The 19,100-nt window shown below is 43.6% G+C and overlaps 2 protein-coding genes across 3 annotated transcripts in view; one reads left to right on the top strand and one right to left on the bottom strand.

The window, feature by feature from the left end:
* LRRC41 (leucine rich repeat containing 41) overlaps positions 1-11,586 on the bottom strand; it is a 19,173-nt gene extending 7,587 nt beyond the window's left edge. Inside the window, exons 1-3 of one of the 2 annotated variants that reach the window (XM_029228536.1) lie at positions 11,336-11,586; positions 7,651-7,737; positions 5,847-5,917 (exon numbers count right to left, since the gene is read on the bottom strand). In XM_029228536.1, coding sequence (XP_029084369.1) covers positions 5,847-5,917; positions 7,651-7,737; positions 11,336-11,534 — 357 coding nt within the window. In that variant the 5' untranslated portion in view covers positions 11,535-11,586. The remainder of the gene's footprint in view (positions 1-5,846; positions 5,918-7,650; positions 7,738-11,335) is intronic. The other variant, XM_029228537.1, reaches the window with a different exon arrangement.
* LOC114898649 (cytochrome b-c1 complex subunit 6, mitochondrial) lies at positions 11,567-19,100 on the top strand. The gene is made up of 4 exons (XM_029228540.1): positions 11,567-12,034; positions 15,251-15,277; positions 16,019-16,177; positions 18,879-19,100. The coding sequence occupies exons 1-4, from the start codon at positions 11,981-11,983 to the stop codon at positions 18,909-18,911; spliced, it is 273 nt and encodes a 90-aa protein (XP_029084373.1). The 5' UTR covers positions 11,567-11,980; the 3' UTR covers positions 18,912-19,100.

Genomic DNA, 19,100 nt, shown 5'->3' with positions numbered 1-19,100 from the left:
CGGGGAACCAAGATCCCACAAGCCACACGGCATAGCCAAAAAAAAGGATTGGAACCCAGGAAATTTGGTTCCAGAGACTATTACTATAGTGCCTCCCAAGTGAAACATTCAACCCTGTAAGTTCTTCCACACTCGTTTTTAGAACCTGATCCTAACTTTCCATTCTTAACACTACCACCTTTGTTCAGACACCTGGCTACTTCATTAGCTTCCTGATTCCTCTGCTTGTTCCCCTTCCCAAACTTTTGCACAAGTCCACTGGGTTCACCTTTGTATTAAAAAACAAAACTCTGATTACATTATTCTCCTTTAAAACCCCTAATGTCTCCCCACTGCTTAGGGGATCAGTGCTGCAACACATTTGAAGTTCCTCACGCTGGCAGGGAAAGCTGTCCACAATATAGCCTCTGCCTACCTGAGAAGCTTTATCTGCCACACCTTGCTCATGAATGCTTTGCTCTGGCGAAACTGGTCACCTCACTGACCCAAACGTGCCTTCTTTTTCCTCTCCTACCTCTGCCAGAACTGCTCTCCATTGCCAGATCAAATAGACTTCATGAAGACCTACCAACATTTTGCTCTTTGAGGCTGTTCGTCTCATTGAGTGTCTGCCCCACTTTCTACCCCTCCCCCCTACCTCTCATGTTGGTACTCTGATACTGACTACTCAGGTCTTAGATGTTGGTACATATGTCTCATGGTGTTGAGTCTCTTCCTGTATACACATCTCATCCCAACCAGATTAGAAATCCCTGGAGAGGAGGCAGCAACTAGAAAACTAGTGCCTTAGTTTTCTCCAAGGCAATACTTTGCTTTGATGGGTATGAGATTTCATCAGGCTATTCTGATACATTTAGAAGAACTGAACACAAGTGATTTTTTTTTTCCACAAGTGATTTTTAAGCTTTGATATACATCAGAATTTACTGTGGAGCTTTTTCCCAAAATTCATATGCCATGTACCCAGACTTGGTGATTATATTATGTTACATCTGAGGTAAGGTCCATGCATCTTTATTTTTTAAACCTTCCCCAGATGATTCTGATGTATATATCAGAGATTAGGAATTACTGCTACCTACCCCCAAAGGACACATTGAGACAAATATTGATATTTCTCTAAGTATTTCTCTAAGTCCCCATTCTCTCCTAAGGTGCATAGAAAGTCTGATGACTTTGATAAAAGTGCCAGCTCTGCCACTATACTCTGGACCTCTTTAAACCTCTTTCTTCATCTGTAAAATGTGGATAATATCACCTGCTTCACAGGTTTGTTGTGAAGATCAAATGAGACAGTGCAAGTTTAAAGCACCTTGTAAACTGTAAAATACAAAATGTAACTTCTGTTGTTAATGATAATAATTACCCCACATGGGAAATGTGAAATGGACTGGATGGAGGCAGAGCCTGTTAAGCAGGGTGCTTATTCAACCTGAAGGTAGTGGGGCCTGAGGTTCCCAAAGGCTAAAAATAAGATACTTCCTTTGGTATCTACCCTGCCTCCATGCATTCCCTCATACCAGACTGACCCTCAGTTTATATGAGGTTCTTGGCAGGCAGGAGGTGGGCCCCTATTCTCAGGCAAAAGTGTCATTCCTTTTGCCCTAGCTATTCCCCAAGACCCTGCTGTGGTAATAATTAGGGACGACTTCATGTTTAAGCTAACTGCATGGCAGCAACAAGTGAGAAAGGCCCGTCCAGCAGCAGTGTGGGGGCCTGAGGGCAGCAGAAAAAAATACCTGGCAACCAAATCTCTACTCAGCCTTAAGTGGAAGCTAAGAGGGTATTCCTGAATCCTTTAATCCTGCCTCATTCTAGCACTTTTTTCACACATTTGCTGGCCCACACAGCCTTGAAAAATACTTGCAGGTATCCCTAGCAAGGCTTCAACTTCACAAGTGAAATAGATGGTTACCATGAGATCTGGGCCTAAAATATGGACAAATATGTGAACATGAACCAAGATATTGTGGCTGTTTCCGACTATAAGGCATGTGGAATATGAACTTTAGGTAACTAAATACTAGGGTTTTTCAGACATTTTATTGGTTTACAAAGACAATAGGAGAGAATATTTGAAATTGGAACACCCCAGACCTGTGATAACCACAGTGAAAGCAGCATGACATAGTGATTAAGAGCATGCACTCCAGAGCCAGACTGCCTCAACTTGAATGTCCGGTCAGCCATTCATGAACTGTCACCTTAGGTAAGTCACTTTTCCTCTTTCTGCCTCAGTTTCATCATCTGTAAACTGAGGAACAAAACTATACCTACATGACAGAGTTGTTGTGAAAATTAAATGAGTATGTATGTAAAATTAGTTGACGACTATTGCAATGGCTTCTTTCTCATGAATTAATGCATAAGCAGATAGCAATTCACAGATTGAATTGTGAATTCACAAATAAAAGCAGATGCATTTTATTCCATCACCACCTTGTAGAAGATTCTATGCTAAAACTTCAAAGCTGAAAAATACCTGAAAGATCTAGTCCAAACCACTCATTTTGTGGACCTGTACACTATAGTTCATACACTATGGTTCAGACAATGCAAAGTGATTTAAATACTTTCTTTTGGGGGAGAGTAGGGGAAGTAAGGCACCACCAAAGAGGTGACATGACATTTGCTTACCAACACAATCAGTCCTTGGCCCATCCACAATGGGCTGGCAGCTCAGGTACTGGTAGGGAAGGAAGAAGTGTGTACAAACTAGGGAGAGCTAAATATTTTCTTGTACTAAATTGTTAGAGCCTGCAAATGCTCATAAACTATATATCGTCCACTGTTTTTCTGATAACAGAAATATTGTTTGTGGAACTATAAGGAAGCAAATCAAAAATCATGTGTAAACCAACTTTTTGGAGTGTATATGTATATGTGATGAGCTATAGGTATTTGTGTTTATAACACTGAGACAATTCTGAACAGTTTCAAATGCTGGGCTTTTTTTTTAAACATTAAATATCACCACATCATTAAACATTTTTACCACCACGTATTTAAATATTTTTAGAATGACTTTATTAATATTTTGAAAATATGGATGTACTATATTAATAATTTCTATATTATTGAATACTTAAATTGTTTCTAGCTTTTTATATTAAACTTTGCTGTAATGAACATCTGGAAATAAATCTTCATGAGTATCTCAATTTTATATACCATAAGATATATACTTCTTAAAATTTCTAGTTGAAGAATTTGAGTATTTTAAAGACTCTTGACAATTATCACCAGATTGCCCACCAAGAAAGTTGTAACATTTCTGCTCCCACCACCAGCATATTAAAATGCAAGTCCTACCCACCCCTGGAATTATCTTTTAAAACAAAACCAAATTAAAACAATACTTCACTAATTTAAGAGGTATAATTTTACTTTCCCATTTTTTTTATTATTGAGATTGAACATTTTTTACTTTATTGGAGATTTTTGTATATTTTGAAACTTGTCCAAATCTGTATTCATTTTATTCTACTGTTCGCCTGTCTTATCTTCTGTATCCTTTTATATTGCAAATATTGTTGCAAACATTCTTTTATGTGCCTTTTAAATTGTATTTATAGTGTTGGCATTTTATGTGGCCAGATGTGTCCATATTTTCTTTTTTGGTTCTGCCTATTTACTAGCACTCTCCACCCTGAGATTAGATAACCAGTCACCTTTATTCTTTTTTAAAACTGTTTTGTGCTTTTACTTTTTACAATGTAATCTTTAATCTATATAGAAATTGAGTATATTGTAAAGTGAGGCTCTAACTTTATTTTTTCCAAATGGTTAACCAGTTACTAGAGAACCACTGATTGAATAATCCTTCATTTCCCCATTGCTTTGTCTCCAGAATATCTATTTTATTCTGCAGATCTCTTAATACACATATACACTAGTACTACACAGTCTGAAATACTATTGCTCCATAAGCAACCAGGTACTCTATCTTGCTCACCACTGTATACCTAGAACCTAGCATAGTGCCTGGAACTGAATAGTCACTCAATAACTGTCTGAATTATGAATGAAGTGAAGGTTACTGTTATGCAAAAGTGGGAAGTGGAAGCAGACACCCTCTGGAATGGATATAATGCTCCAAGTCAGGACTTCTGTGTAGGTGACTGTTAGGCCACCAGGCCTGGGGCTTCCTATATATTCTGAAATACTCTGAGACAAGGAAACAGATAACAAATAGACATTCCTTCCCAGGAAGCTTGAGATAATGGTGGAAAAAGCTTTCTCAAAGAGAAAGATATTACAGTCTCCATCACCTGTTAGTCAACCATACTACCTGGGAGACACTGTGACAAAGTGAATCTCATGTTTCTTTAAAGGTTGCAGGAAGCTGTTGCCATTTCTTAACATTCTTGTGTCCACTTCCCTTCCTCATAAGGCCTAACTCCTATACATAATGCCTGATAATTTCATTGGGCCTCAATGTCATTATGCTGAACTCCAGGGGCTGCATCTACATCTAGAAGTGGAAAAGCTGAAGGATATGGAGCTGAATGTTATTACTGAACCTAGTGTATCCCCACAAAATAAATCTCCAATTTCTGATAAGAGCTTGTTCTCTTGTCATTTGGCCTCATTCACTATACAAAGCCCAGTTCAAATACTACTTCCTAGGAAAGACTTTCTTACTCCCTTTTCCTTCAACCTTCTCACTACACTCGATCATACCACTTGGCCTACCATACATGACGTATTTGTTTGCAGATTTCCCCACTAAACTGACAGTTCCTCAAGATTAGGGATTGTGTCTGTACCTCTAATATTCAGCATAAGATGTGGTATGTGGTAAGTTTGAGTAAATGTTTATTGAACTCAATCTGTCCTGTCACCGAACTATGGAGCAGTAAAAGGAATTCTGTTTAAATGAGAGCTCCAGTGAGTTATATTTGAACCAATGAATAATAGAATCTTATTATTCTAAGGGCTAAGAGGACCCCTAAAAGTATCTTGTCCAATATCTCCAACAATGCCAAACTTCTTCTATTGATACAGTACCCTTGTGTCAGGTGGGGTTATCCAGACTCTATTAAACACTTAGTGATGGGAAGCTTATTACCTCTGGAATTAGCTTGTTTCATCACCAATAACCTCAGAGTTTAAAAATTCTACAGTTTAGCAAAAATTTATCCTCCTTTAGCTTCCACCCAGAACGAGTCTGTTAATCCCTCTTTCAAATATTTCAAGACAGTTCATGTTCCCCAAGTCTTCTCTTTTTCAGGAAAAACATCTCCAGTCTTCCAAATGTGACTCACATGATGTGGCTTTGACTTCTTTCTCCATACTCCAGGGATAGCCTGACCACTGCAGAGTCAAGCAGGTCTATCATCCCCCTTGTCTTTCAGTCTACATTATAGTTACATTAGTTCACACAGCTCAGGATACAGTCATTATATGAGTGGCTTTAGCACAATGTAGACTAAACCCCCTTAATCTTTTTTATTCTAGCTGCTGCTGAGCCAGACCCCTCCACCCACTACCCTGAGGTCATGCAATTAGAATTTTTTAGACTCAAGTGGAGAGTTGGTTTATTCTGCTAAATTTCATCTTGTTAGGTTTGACCATTGCTCCAGCCCTGTCAAGATCTGAATCCAGGTTCTGCCATCCATTGTGATCACTACCTTTCCCTGTTTTGTGTCACCTGCAAACATGGTGAACAAGTCAGTGACAAATGTCAAATGAAAAGAACTTCATGACAAGCCATCAGAGACCTCTTCTCAAATTCATTCCATGCCTGCCCCTGCACTTTACCAGTACCCAGCTTGTGTTTGTGTGCTATTCCTGCTTTCACTGTGCAAAGTCAGGCCAGAGTTCTACCTGGTGCCTTAACTTACTTCCAAACTGGAAGGCCTTGTCTTCATCAGCTCATCCCATAGTCGGCGCCAAATGGCCTGAGTGGAGAGGCCTGTAGAGAGAAATATCACATTTACTTGGCTGCTCCTTGGTCCCCATGAGTGAAGTACATCAGCCTTTTAATGTCCTTTTCTAGGTTCACAGGAGCAACATGGCAGAGTGGTAAAGAGCACTGGCTCTAACAACAGACTGCCTGGCTTCAAACATCAGCAAACCATAGTCTAGCAGTGTAACCTTGGGCAAGATAACTTAATTTTTCTGTACCTCAGTTTCCTTATCTATAAAATGTAGTTGTTAATAGCAATTTCACAGAGTTGTTGAAAATATTAAATGAGTTTCCCCAGGTAAAGTGCCTAAGACAGTGCTTGGAACAGGGTTAGTTAGATGAATGTTAGCTGTTAACAGATGTGTCCAATGAGGGGTTTGGGAGGCAGCTTGATAAATTAGAAAAACTAATTCAAAAGATTCAAAAGGGGCTTCCCTGGTGGCGCAGTAGTTGGGAGTCCTCCTGCCAATGCGGGGGACACGGGTTCATGCCCCGGTCCGGGAAGATCCCACGTGCCGCGGAGCGGCTGGGCCCGGAAAGCACGGCCGCTGAGCCTCTCCGCAATGGGAGAGGCCGCAGCGGTGAGAGGCCCGCGTACCGCAACAACAACAACAAAAAGATTCAAAAGATCTGGGTTCGGGACTTCCCTGGTGCTCCAGTGGTAAAGAATCCTCCTTACAATGCAATGGATGCGGGTTCGATCCCTGGTCAGAGAACTAAGGTCCCGCATGCTGTGGGGCAACTAAGCCCGCGTGCCACAACTACTGAGCTCGCACGCCTCAACTAGAGGGCCCTCATGCCACAAACTACAGAGCCCACGCGCTCTGGAACCTGCACGCCACAACTCTGGAGCCCACATGCCCTGGAGCCTGCATGCCACAACTAGAGAAGAGAAAACCCACATGCCACAACTAGAGAGAAGCCCGGGCGCCGCAATGAAAGATTCTGCATGCCTCAATGAAGATCCCACGTGCTGCAACTAAGACTCAATGCAGCCAAAAATAAATAAATAATGAATTTTAAAAAATACGTTGTCGTAACTGAAGTTTATTAAAAAAAAAAAGATCTGGGGCTTCCCTGGTGGCGCAGTGGTTAAAAATCCGCCTGCCAATGCAGGGGACACAGGGTTCGAGCCCTGGTCCAGGAAGATCCCACATGGTGCAGAGCAATTAAGTCCGTGTGCCACAACTACTGAGTCTATGCTCTAGAGCCCACGAGCCACAACTACTGAAGCCCATGTGCCTAGAGCCCGTGTTCTACAAGAGAAGCCACTGCAATGAGAAGCCCGCGCACCGCAACTAGAGAAAGCCCGTGTGCAGCAACGAAGACCCAATGCAGCCAAAAATAAATAAATTAATTTAAAAAAATAACTTAAAAAAAAAAAGATCTGTGTTCAGGAATTCCCTGGCTGTCCAGTGGTTAGGATTTGGTGCTTTCACTGCCGGAGCCTGGGTTCAATCCCTGGTCGGGGAACTAAGATCCTGCAAAAGATCTGGGTTCTATTTGGCTTTGCTATTAATTGTTGTGTGCCTGTGGTTTCTTTTTTATTAGTATAATAGGGATCACATACTTGTTTTGTGTTTCACAGGACATTGAGAAATCAGATAAGAAAATAGGTGTGAGGGTACTTTTGAAAAGCATGAAGTTCTATGCAGGTATCAGGTGTAATATTTACCTGAAGAACATCATGGTGCCTTGCTTACAATCAGTGACTGAAAAAAAGACAGAAAAACACTCACCTTTCTTGAGGGCAGTTTCCTCAATCCTCTCCAAGTAATATATATTGAGCAGAGGTAAGATGCTTTGAAGTATTGGGCCTGGGAGGGCTACAAAAACCAAACATAAAATTTACTTTTTTCTCCCAGAGTTGCAAGCATTATTTATCCTACTGGAAAGGAAAACAGAAGGGCAGACTTCTCACTTGACGAGTGGAACTTATAGAAGCTAACCTAAGTTTAATTCAAACTCTGGTCCACTTATCTTCAGCCACTTAGTTGGCAGCTGGAATTTCAGGGGCATGCATGTCTTCAAGGGTGAGATAATCCCACAAAGCAAGCTGATAGGCTCATTTAGGAGCTGGCAGTTCACTTCTGCCCAAGCCTAATGGACCATTCCTCATTTAAAAGGTCCTTTTGAATATGTGTGATTTAAAAAAAAAGTCCTTCATAATCTGGGCCCTACTAACTTCTCCAGCTCCCTGCTTTGCCTCCTATACTTCAGCCATAATAAACTACTTTTTTCTGTTACCTAACTCCCTGCTTTCTGCCTGTGCCTTTGTCATGCTGTTCTCTCCACTGGGAATGTTCTTGCCATTTTCAGCCTATCAATTACTCATCTTTCACATATCACATGCCCTTTATTAAGCCTTTCCTGAAATCCCTTCCCACTCTTCCAAACTGGCCACTTCCATCCTTTGGGCTCCTACTATGCCCTGAACTAGCACTTTCCTATGAAGAATAGAAATAATTAGGCTCTGTACTCTTAATTCAATATATCTTAAAAACAAAACTTGCTCTTGCTAACTTCCCTAGATCTGAGAGGCATTACAGTATTGTGGCTAAATGGTTTAGTCTCTAGATTGGACAAAACTGGGTGAAATCCTGATTGTACCACTTAATTATGAATTCATGGACAAATTAATGTCTTTGAGCCTCAGTTTCCTCAATTTTAAAATTCAGATAATAATAACTACCTCTTAAGATAGTTGTGAAAATTAAAGGAGACCATGCTCATAATCTTTTGAAGACTATGCCTGTCCATAATCTCACTAAATTTTAGCTATTATTATTCTTATCCTGTCAAAAGCATCTCTGTCCTGCCAAGAACAAGTCTTAAGATCATGATACTTGAGAAAATTCTTTCAAAACTTACATTCAAGGATCTCCTTTTATCTTTACTTATGCAATAACTGAGTCTAGATATCCAAGAGCCTAGTACAATTCTTTCTACATAGTAGGTACTCAATGTACCTGCTGAAAAAAGCATGAATTCCCTATGCTATTATACTAATGTAGTCACTCTACTGCATTCAAAATAAAGTCCAAGTTCCATATCCTGGCATTCAAGGTATAACATACCTATTTTATTCCTCATTATATCCTTTCCTGCTGCCTTTACTCATTTTCCCCTCTTCTCTCTCTACACAAAGAAAAGCTAGTGCACTACTTCCAGGAAGGCTTTCCTGGCTGTTAGCCCACACTGAGACCTTCCTCCAAAATAGCATTGCTTAGCAGGCCTCTTACTTGGCCCTTCTAAGGGACCTAGCTTGATTCTGTGTGACTGTCCACCTGGGCTAGGTCCATAGAAGCTCTTCCTCCTCTGTCCATAATGCTCCCCTGTTTAGCCATCCCCTCTCACAGCCACAGGGATTCTCATCCCGTTATTCACAAACTCCTCTGTACCTTTCTCCATTCTTCTTAAGCCAGGCTCTTCCTTGCTTCTTTCCAGCCCACATCTTCAATGCTTCCCCTTCCCAACTTTGGGCCTCCACCCCCAGTCCTCTGCCCTGGTAGCCAGGTTTAGCATTCTGGAAGGTCCAGGCTGACACTGCCAGATCCACTGTACCTTCTTCCACATTCCCCAGGATTTTTCTGAGCCTCCTGCACAAATCCACTGAGACTCTTCTCCCATTGCCCATGAGTCAGCCTGACTCTACTCTTTTAGCTGTTGGTCCAGGGCCTCCACAATCCCCTCCCCCTCACTAGGCCTGAGGACTTCTAACAGTCTTCCCCCAGCAGACAAGGCACTTGGGCCTCTTCAGGATCCGTCCCCACCACCACCACCACCAAGGGCCTTCCTCCATCCCTGGACCTCCTTAACCACTCCACAGCTTTGGGGCTCATTCCTGGAGGCCCAACCCCCCAAACGCCAGGGCCTTTTCTCCACATCGGCCTCCTCACGCGTGTAACCCAAACCCCCATCCCAGGACATCAAGCCCCCACTCCTGACCTTACACGAGCCTTCCTCCTCGCAAAAGCACCACCACCACCATTCCTGAGGCCTACTCTAGACACCCCCGCACCCCGCAAGGCCCAGGGCCTCCTCTCCTGCCACCCCCTCCCCCTCCCCGGGCCCTCGGCCTGGCCTGCCATCTCCTCACCCAACTTCAGCCCTGGCCTCCGGGCCCCACCCCCTCACACCAGCAGTCAGTCAGGCCCAAGGCCTCCCTCCATCCCGTGCGGGCAGGCCTACCCACAGACCTCTCACTTTCCTCTCTTTCACTCTCACCGTCGGTGCCCAGGTCGCCCACCCGCGCTTTCCTCCTCAGCTGCCAGACTGCGACCAGCGGTACCCACCCCACGGCCCGGCCTCCTTGTGCCCATCCGCCCGCAGGCCTCCCTCCTCCGTTACTCGGCCCACCCCGCCGCCGTACTCCCAGGCCCCCCGGCCGGGCTAGTCGGCTCACCCTCCCAGGCCCTCATCCCAGCGCCCTAGGCCGCCCGCCTATGCTTCTCAGCCTGGGCGCCCTCAACCCAGGCCGGGCCTGGCGGTCTCGGCCGCTCTCAGGTCCGGGCCTCCTTTCACTCCACTCGGACCCAGGCCTCCTAGCGGCGCCGCGCCCCCTCCCAGTTTGGGATCCCCGGGCCGTCGCCCCGCCTGGGGCCTCCGTGGACCTTCTCGCCTGTCCGTCATTCGCGCCTCCGTCGATTTCTGATCCTCTCCCGGCCTCCCTTCACCCGCTCTCTGGCCCTTCCTCGCCGCTCCGGCCAATCCGAGCGGCCTCCGGCGCTCTGTGCCCTGCCCGTCAGCCCGTCGCTCAGTCAGTTTGGCATCCGAGGCCCTGGCCGTCTGTTCGCTCCCTCCAGCCCCGGGCCGTCAGAAAGGCCTCGGCGCCCCGAGCCTTTCGGCCTCTCTGGCAGCCCCATCCCCTCGCTCTCCAGTCCACTGGCTGCCCTCGCTCAGCGGCTTGGCCTCCGGAGTCTCGGCCCCCGCGGTCTGTCAGGCAGACGCCGGAGGCCCCGCGCCGTCAGTCTGGTTAGGTGGCCCCAGGCCGGGCCTCCTGGCCTCCGTCCGGGCCTCGCAACCTCGGCCCCCGCCCCCAAGCAGAAGGGCCATCCCTGACCGTCCGTTAGACATCCGAGACTCATCACCCCGGCCCAGCCCGAGTGTCACTTCGGAGCCCACAGCCCGGCTAGTCAGTCCTGCCTCTGTCGCCCGGCCCGCTTTGCCCCAGACCGGGCCTCCTGGCCTCGCCCCCCGCGCCCCCCGGTCAGGCCGCGGTGCGGGTCCACCTGCCGGTTTGGTCTCCGCCTTTACTGTGCCCAGTCCTGTCAGTCACGGAATTCATGCTCCGACCCAAAGGTCTGGCTTCCAGTGCCCCGGGCTGGGCCTTGCTCCAGGCCTCCCGGCCTCGCCCCCCGCGCCCCCCGGCCGCTGGGCCGTCTCCGCTCGTTGCCAGAGGTAGCCCCTCACCCCGCGACTTACCCCACACCCCGCTTTCCAGAACCCCCATATGGGCGCTCACCGCCCGCCCGCACAGCTCGAACAGGGCGGGGGGAGCGCTGGGGCCCGAGGCCGAGCTCTTCGCTGGCGCCGCCTCCCGGGACGTGGCCTCCATGGTCGTTGCCGCCGCTACCTCACAGAACCAGCAACTCCGGGCGCGCCAGGCCTCGGGCGCCGCCATCTTGGGGAGGTGCGCGAGCCCGAGAGTAGCATTCGCGGGCCGCCATCTTGAAAAGGTCAGCAGTTAGGACGGTTCCATCAATGATGTGGGGAAGACTGGGAATTGCGCTAAAGGAACATCGAATACTTCTGCATACTTTCCAAGTCTCTTAGAAGCCAATATTTCAAGTAAATTCCAAGTGTCAATATGTTTTGGTATGGCATGACTAAGGGGATAATTCCTTAGCAAATCCTCCTCTGGTGCAAATACCAGCTACCCCCCATTCCCTGCCTCTGAGCAGTAGTACATGCCAATCGGAGCGTGTGTTCGCGACCACGACTAGTCTGCCGCACTTCCGGCCAGATCGCCGGATATCCGCTGAGTGACCCTTACAAGTCCTTCTTGATCCTGAAGTGGAATAGGTGCCGCTGTTGCTGCTCGTGTTGAATCCACAACAGCAGTCGGTCATGGTGCTGGAGGAAGAGCAAAGGATGCTGACCGGGTCCGGAGATCCCAATGAGGTAAGACCAGGCGAGCGACTCGACCCTCTTCGTAGCTCTGAGGCTCAGGACCTAGCCCGCCAAAAAACGTTTCCCCCGTAGGGTTTGCAGGGTCGGGAGAGCTGGTTCCCCCAACCCTTCCCAGGAGTTCGTCGAGTGACCTTGGGCAAGTAGATGACTAGGTTTTCTCTGGGCCTTGGCTTCCCCATTCTATGAATGTGGTGAAGGTTTAATGAGAACGAAAATGCTGTGTGGACTAAACTTTTGTAAAAGCAGTGCCTGTGTTTTTAGTCAGTCAGGTGTTCAGAGCCCCTAGTTTGTCGGGTTTGGGAGCAAGCGGACCAACCCAGCCCTCGCCTCAGCTCGGGTCGGGAATCCTGCCATATCTTCTGTGGAGGTTCCGGGCAGCTGGCCTTAACGCTAGTTTCTGTGAAGACGTGTTTTCTTTTTCTTTGGGTGGAGGGAGGGGGAGGTGTCTTTGGGGACAGTGTGGGGATGTGCGGTATAATTCTGTGATAAAAGAGGAAGCTCTTTCCCTGACTGAGAATGCCAATGTAATAATAATTTATTGGCTGCTTAACGATTCCAAGTGCTTTGTATGTACCAAATCATTTAAGCCACACAATAGTCCTGTGAGGTAAGTATTAGGTACTCTTAATGTTGTCATCTTACAGATGAGGAAACAAGCATAGAGAGGCTAAATATCTTGTCTGAGGACACACAGCTAGTAAATATTGGAGCCAGGAATTGAACCCAAGCAGCATGGTTCCAGAGCCAAGACTTAGCCACAGTGTTACACAGTTTTACAGAAGCCAACTAGTTTTTTGTTTCCCATCATATTTCCTCTCTTTTCTTTGTTTTCTGGTCACTTCCCGACAGCTGTGGGTTCAGAATAGTTGGAAACTAGTTTATCCCATAATTTTTTCTAGTCTTATAATGAGAAAGAGGACCAGAAAGAAGTGGAGCCAGCCTCAAGAAGTTCAGCTGGAAGTATACCAGAAAGTTAAGTAGGGCTCACCACAGCAGTAGATAAGGGAAAAGAAAGTAAAGTAGTCAATTTTAAAATAAGAAAACTGAAGTTTGTTATGAAGAACCTGTTCCTCTTGGAGATTGAATCTTTTTATGTAGTGTGACCTTGGTTTTTCTCATTGACATGAAGTTTTACATGAAGTAGTCTATATTCAGACTTGTATTTGGATTTGTTTTCCCGAAACATGCCATGATACTTTTGTCACAAAATTATCAAAGACATAAAATGATCAGTGTAGTAGCATTGCTAATAGGGAAAGGATATAAAGGTCTTGCTTCTAGGATGCTAATTTCCGGTTTCTAACTCAGGCAGAATGTGGTTTCAGTTTTCTGGAAAAACTTTATTCAGGATGAATTTTTTTAAAGAGTAAGGTTAAGAAACCTTGTTTAATGGAAAACTAGAATTTTACCTCCTAAGTAACATCTTCGTGTTTAGAAGACACCTTTGCTAATTGTAAGAATAAATAGCCTGGGTTACCGTTGAACCTGCCTTACCCCTCACTCCCAGCTCTCATGAGCTTTGGTCCCTTCACTGAAGGTCATGGTAGAGAATGGGGCGGATTGTATTGGAATTTTGTAAACACAGTGGAGGATCTCTGAGCTAGTTCTTTTTTTCTGTATGTATACCTTTTCTTTCCCTTCCCCCAAATGTGGACACATGCATGCACAGTCAGGCAAATGCCTTGCTTTTGGCAGGTTGAGTTACTGATCAGACTATGCTAAGCCACAGATTTAGGCCTATGCTGTTGCTCCCAAGGGGAAGTTTTTTTACACTGCTCCCCTTGGAAGGTTGTGCACCTGAATCAGGAGTAACAGGTAGGGCCTAATGTTTTCAAGCTTGTGAATGGAGTTGTGTAGACCTTTGGTGCACTTATGTTGTTAATCTACTTAGTGTCCTGGGAGCTCAGCAAGCCAAACAGCAGTGATCGAAACTATCTTTAGTTAAGCTCTGGCTAAAGTAGAGTTTAGGTTTGGCTATTTTCATGTTCCCAATTCAAGTTCAGAGCCTAGGGAAAAAAAATGTTAGCTTTCTTCCTAACTTGGTTTGGGGTGTGAGGATTAAATTTAGCTATTTCTGGTAATACTGGGACCTACCAGAATTTAGAATAAAATACTTAAGTTATGCAGATTCCATATGAACATCTGACAGCCTGAATCTTTTTTTTTTCCAGAAAAAATTAAAACATTTAATGAGCATAAATATATTACATATACACTACAGATACAGTTAGGTATTACATATAGCATAGTATTTGCAAAATCTATACATTAAAATTGATATGGCAGTTTTAATATGACAGCTTGAATCTATATCCGAAAATGTTTAATTAGTGTTTGTTTTTCCTAAACTGGGAGCCCCTTAAAGGACTGTTGTGATTAATCAAATCATTACAGATATGAAAGTGCTTATAAATGTTAGAATGTTGTGCGCACTTAAGTTTGTTGCTGACGAATGTGAAATTGTGTGTCCTTGTTGAAATATACCCAGGACTTGTTTTAATCAGGTAGGGTAAGGTTACAAGCATGGAGACAACTTTTTTTTTTTAATTTAAACTACTTTATAATTTATTAAAAAATAATTTAAATTGTATAATTGGTAAAAAGTTGAAGTGGCCCTGTCTAGAATATTTATCACCCTTCTTCAAAGCATAACTAAGATGAGACAACTGTTTTTGAAAGAAGAGTTTATTACTTATAGTTCCCAAGAGAAGCGGGTAGGCCATACCACCCAGGGCCACATGGGGAAGTGCTTGGATCAATCAGGAGCAGAAGGAGAAAGGAATGCGTGAGGCAGGATAGGTGTGATCTAGCAAGTTTAAGAGTGGATAATTTCGTGGTGGGCTCTGGGCTTTGGGCTGGTCCCTGTTTGTTTGACACTTAGCCCTGATGTGATTAGTGCAGGGGCAATAATTGGTTTAGTGTAGGAGAGTTAGAGAAAGGTGGTCGTTGAGAAGGGTTTTGGATTGGTTGGTTTGCGTAGGAAATGCGTGCCCCCAGGCAGGTTGTTTGCTAACTCTAGAAATTAGCCAGTCCTGGGAGGGGCTGTCTCCAGGATCAGCAAGTCTCCTAAAACATCAAATCATCAGAAAATACAGAAAATATAAAAAGATAAATAATGTCTGTCCTCAGTGATTACAACATCAGTATGATTGGGAATATATGTATTATAAAATTGCCGCTGACATTAATTTTGTTTTCGTTTTGTAGGAAGAAGAGGAGGAGGAGGAATTAGTGGTAAGAGCTGTCTCGGGTTTGGAACCTTCTCAGTAAAAGAAAGTTTGAGTTTCATGAAACTCTTAAGGGCAATTTAAGGAGTCTTGACACCTTAGAGAGAATGGGAGTGGAAAAATCCTTTAATACCTCCTGTACAGTGTTTGGGGGGCGTGTGGGCCTGGGAAGCTGAGTCTTCTCTGGGTTTGAGGCTTCTCCAGTCATGGTATCAGGGAGCAGAGTAGCATCTTGAAGGCCTGGTACTCAATCATATGCTATCTGTGGTTTAATAAAAATTCTAGAAGGAACCTTTCTTAGATTGTCCTTCTCCATGTAACATTACCCTCCTAGCTGGGCAGCTGGGGTGCATAGGCCTGGTTGTCAGACGAAGGGAATTGAAATTCACAGACATTACATATCCCAAAATGCTGTGTTAACAAGTAAGGCCTCCTATAGATCTACTTCCAGTTTGGCCAGGTTTCCTTTACCACCTTGTTTTTCAGATAGGACTGAGGCTTTCAGTGCATACTGGCAACCCTGGAAGGCAGGAATGTGAAACTTTCCCCTACTACTTAGCATCAGAATTGAATGGGAGACCCCATTCTGCCATTTCTGGTGGCAGTGTGGCTCTGCCAGCTGGCCTTCTGCACGGTAATTCAGAGGCAGCACCTTGGTTTGGTGGTTGTATTAATCAAAGCTTATGGTTTGTGGGTTTCCTAAAACCCCCATTTTGGTTTTCTGTGTGTGTGTATGTTTCTCATTCAGGATCCCCTAACAACAGTGAGAGAGCAATGCGAGCAGCTGGAGAAATGTGTAAAGGCTCGGGAGCAGCTAGAGCTCTGTGATGAGCGTGTATCCTCCAGGTCACAGACAGAGGATTGCACAGAGGAGCTCTTAGACTTCTTGCATGCAAGGGACCACTGTGTAAGTCAGCCTAAGGTCAGGAAGGGGAAAGCTTACAGTGGCCAGGGAAGACTTGGTGCTGACCACCTTTTCATCCTAGAGGCAGGACAGTGCTGAAACTGAGGCTCAGAGAAGAGAAGTGATGTTCTAATTTACACTGCTAAACAGTGGGGAAACTGGATTTTGTATTTTTAAGTACGAAAGTCTACTCTTTAAAATAATTTATATCCTCCAGTGTGTCTTGTACATAATAGTTGGTACAAAAGTTGTTTGTTTTGTTTTGCTTTTTAAAGTAAACTTGTGTTTGACTCCCTTACATATAACAGTAAGGTATTTTCATAAATTACAGGATAGGCAAAGTTCAATATGATTGTTTATGGTAAAACTGATTGGGTGGCTAATAAGCATATGAAAAGATGCTTAACGCTCTTAGGAAAATGCAAATCAAAACCACAATGAGATACCACTTCATACCTCAAGGATGGCTATAATCTAAAAGATAGGGAGAAATGGGTGAAGGGGGTCAATAAATCAATAAACTCCCCACTAGTTATAGTTTAATAGTTTAAATAACTAGTAAAATAGTTAATGATCTCCACTCAGGCAACTTCCATAATTTATGCTTCAGCAATCCCAATTTAGGTATTTTGTTTTAATTCTATAATATACAATACAAACACACAAATGTACATGTACACATACTCATACACAGGCTTATATTAAACACATTGTGATAGTTAAGGAAAAAATTATTTTTGTTTGTTTTTTTTTCTGGCTGCACCATGTGGCTTGCAGAATCTTAGTTCTCCAACCAGGGATTGAACCTGTGACCCCTGCAGTGGAAGCACGGAGTCCTAACCACTGGACTACCAGGGAATTCCCTGGAAATTTTTTTTTATAAAGACAAAAATCCAACTGAAATCATACTGTCTAGAGATTACCACGTTTTCTGGTATATACTATCAGATTTTTAAACAAAAATGAAATCATAATAAACACATGTACATGTAAAATATTATGAAGAGGCATTATATTCTTTTCCATTGATATATATTCATATTTTATCCATCCTTTGGTTTATATATAATTATTCATACAACTTTTTTTTCCAACATGATTTTAGTGGAAAGAGGGAACATTTATATACGATTCTCCATATTATGAAGAAAAATGTGTTGGTGATGTGGAAAAACTGGAAACCTCCTATACACTGCTTATGGGAATGTAAATTGGTACAGCCCTATGGAAAAGTCTGGCAGTTCTTCAGAAGGTTAAACGTAGAGTTAACATATGACCCGGCAATTCCACTTGTAGTTACATACCCAAGAGAAATGAAAACATCTCTACACAAACTTATATACAGATATTCATAGAAGCATTATTCGTAATAGCCACAACTGGAAACAAAACAACTGATAAATGGATATATAAAATGTGATTTATCCATATAAAGGAATATTATTTGGCAATAAAAAGAAATAAGTACTTTACTCAAAAAATTAAACATAGTACCATATGATCTAGCAATTCCACTTCTTGGTTTACACCCAAAAGAACTGAGACTCTGTTCAGGGACTTGAATAGATATTTGTGCATACATGTTCATATTCATAGCATTCACAATAGCCAAAAGGTGGGTGCAACCCAAGTGTCCATTGGTGGGAAGGATAAACAAAATGTGGTATACACATATAATGGAATATTATTGAGCCTTAAAATGGAAGGAAACGACACATGCTATAACATGGGTGAACCTTGAAAACATGCTAAGTGAAATAAACCAAACACAAAAGAACAAATATCATTCCATTTATATGAGGCATCTAGAGTAGTCAGATTGAGACAGAAAATTGAATAGTAGTTGCCAGGGGTTGGAGGGAGGGGGAAATGGGAATTATTATTTAATGGGTACGGAGTTTCAGTTGGGAAAAATGAAAAAGTTCTGGAAGTTGATGGTTGCAGAACAATGTGAATTACTTAATGCCACAGAAATGGATAGTTTAAAATGGCTAAAATGGTAAATGTTACATTATTATAATACTTTTATGAGGCAACACTAGGTTAAGATCTGGGAATGAGACAAGCATAGTCCCGTTCTACACTGAGTTATAAGCCAGCAGAGACAGAAGTAGAATGGTTAGTAAACTGGTAAATCTCTTGGGTGTAACCTCAGGATGGCCTTTACTGACCCTTCTATTTAAAGTTGCTATTCCCTCCCCCTGCCCCTATTTTATTTTCCTCATAGCATTTATCACTATCAAAGTATATATATATTTCTCATTGTTCTCTAAGTTCCAGAGGAGACAGAGATATTGTCTTGTTTACCGTTGTGACTCACTCAGCACCTAGAACAGTATCTGGCATATAGTAGATGTTTTATAAATATTTGTTGAATTAATAAGCGCTGTGATATGGGAGGCATAAGTTTCTGTGGGGAAGACAGGAGGGACAGGAGCTTGTTAAGAGACAGCTTGCAGGAAATAACATGTAAGTTTAGATTTTGAAGGAAAATTAAAAGATGAAAAAGTGAGAAAGAGAGTTCTGGTTAGAAGGGAGCTAGGAGTCAGGTAATTGAAGGGAGTTCACTAGGGCTCACGAAGGGTGTGGGGGTGTCAGAAGGCAAGTGGTGGGAGGAGAGGCAGTACTGTTCCAGGTTATGAAGGCCCTTGTAACTCATGACATGAGAGATACGAGTTGATGACATCCTTTTCTTTCCATCCAGGTGGCCCACAAACTCTTTAACAGCTTGAAGTAAATGTGCAGATTCGTTCACCCCAGCCTTCATCACCCGGGCTTCGGGATATTTCCTTATGGTTTTGAACATGCCATTTGTTTCTTATTTGTGTAACTAAGTTCATGTGAACCTCAAGGATTTTTGGCTTAGGCAGGTAGCTTCTGTGTAATTATCAATGATTCCGTCTTAATAAAGTCCAGTGATCAGCAA

The sequence above is a fragment of the Monodon monoceros genome, unplaced genomic scaffold (assembly GCF_005190385.1).
Source record: "Monodon monoceros isolate NGI ecotype Baffin Bay Population unplaced genomic scaffold, NGI_Narwhal_1 Super_Scaffold_18, whole genome shotgun sequence".
Lineage (NCBI taxonomy): Eukaryota > Metazoa > Chordata > Mammalia > Artiodactyla > Monodontidae > Monodon > Monodon monoceros.
The sequence above is the reverse complement of the archived record's forward strand: the minus strand, read 5'-3'. Positions and strand labels throughout refer to the sequence as shown.

Bases quoted from the DNA above. Each gene is read 5' to 3' on its own strand.
- LOC114898649 (XM_029228540.1), top strand. From the start codon at position 11,981: ATGGTGCTGGAGGAAGAGCAAAGGATGCTGACCGGGTCCGGAGATCCC. The intron at 15,278-16,018 runs GTAAGAGCTGTC...TTTCTCATTCAG, and splicing joins AGGAGGAGGAGGAATTAGTG to GATCCCCTAACAACAGTGAG. The intron at 16,178-18,878 runs GTAAGTCAGCCT...CTTTCCATCCAG, and splicing joins TGCATGCAAGGGACCACTGT to GTGGCCCACAAACTCTTTAA.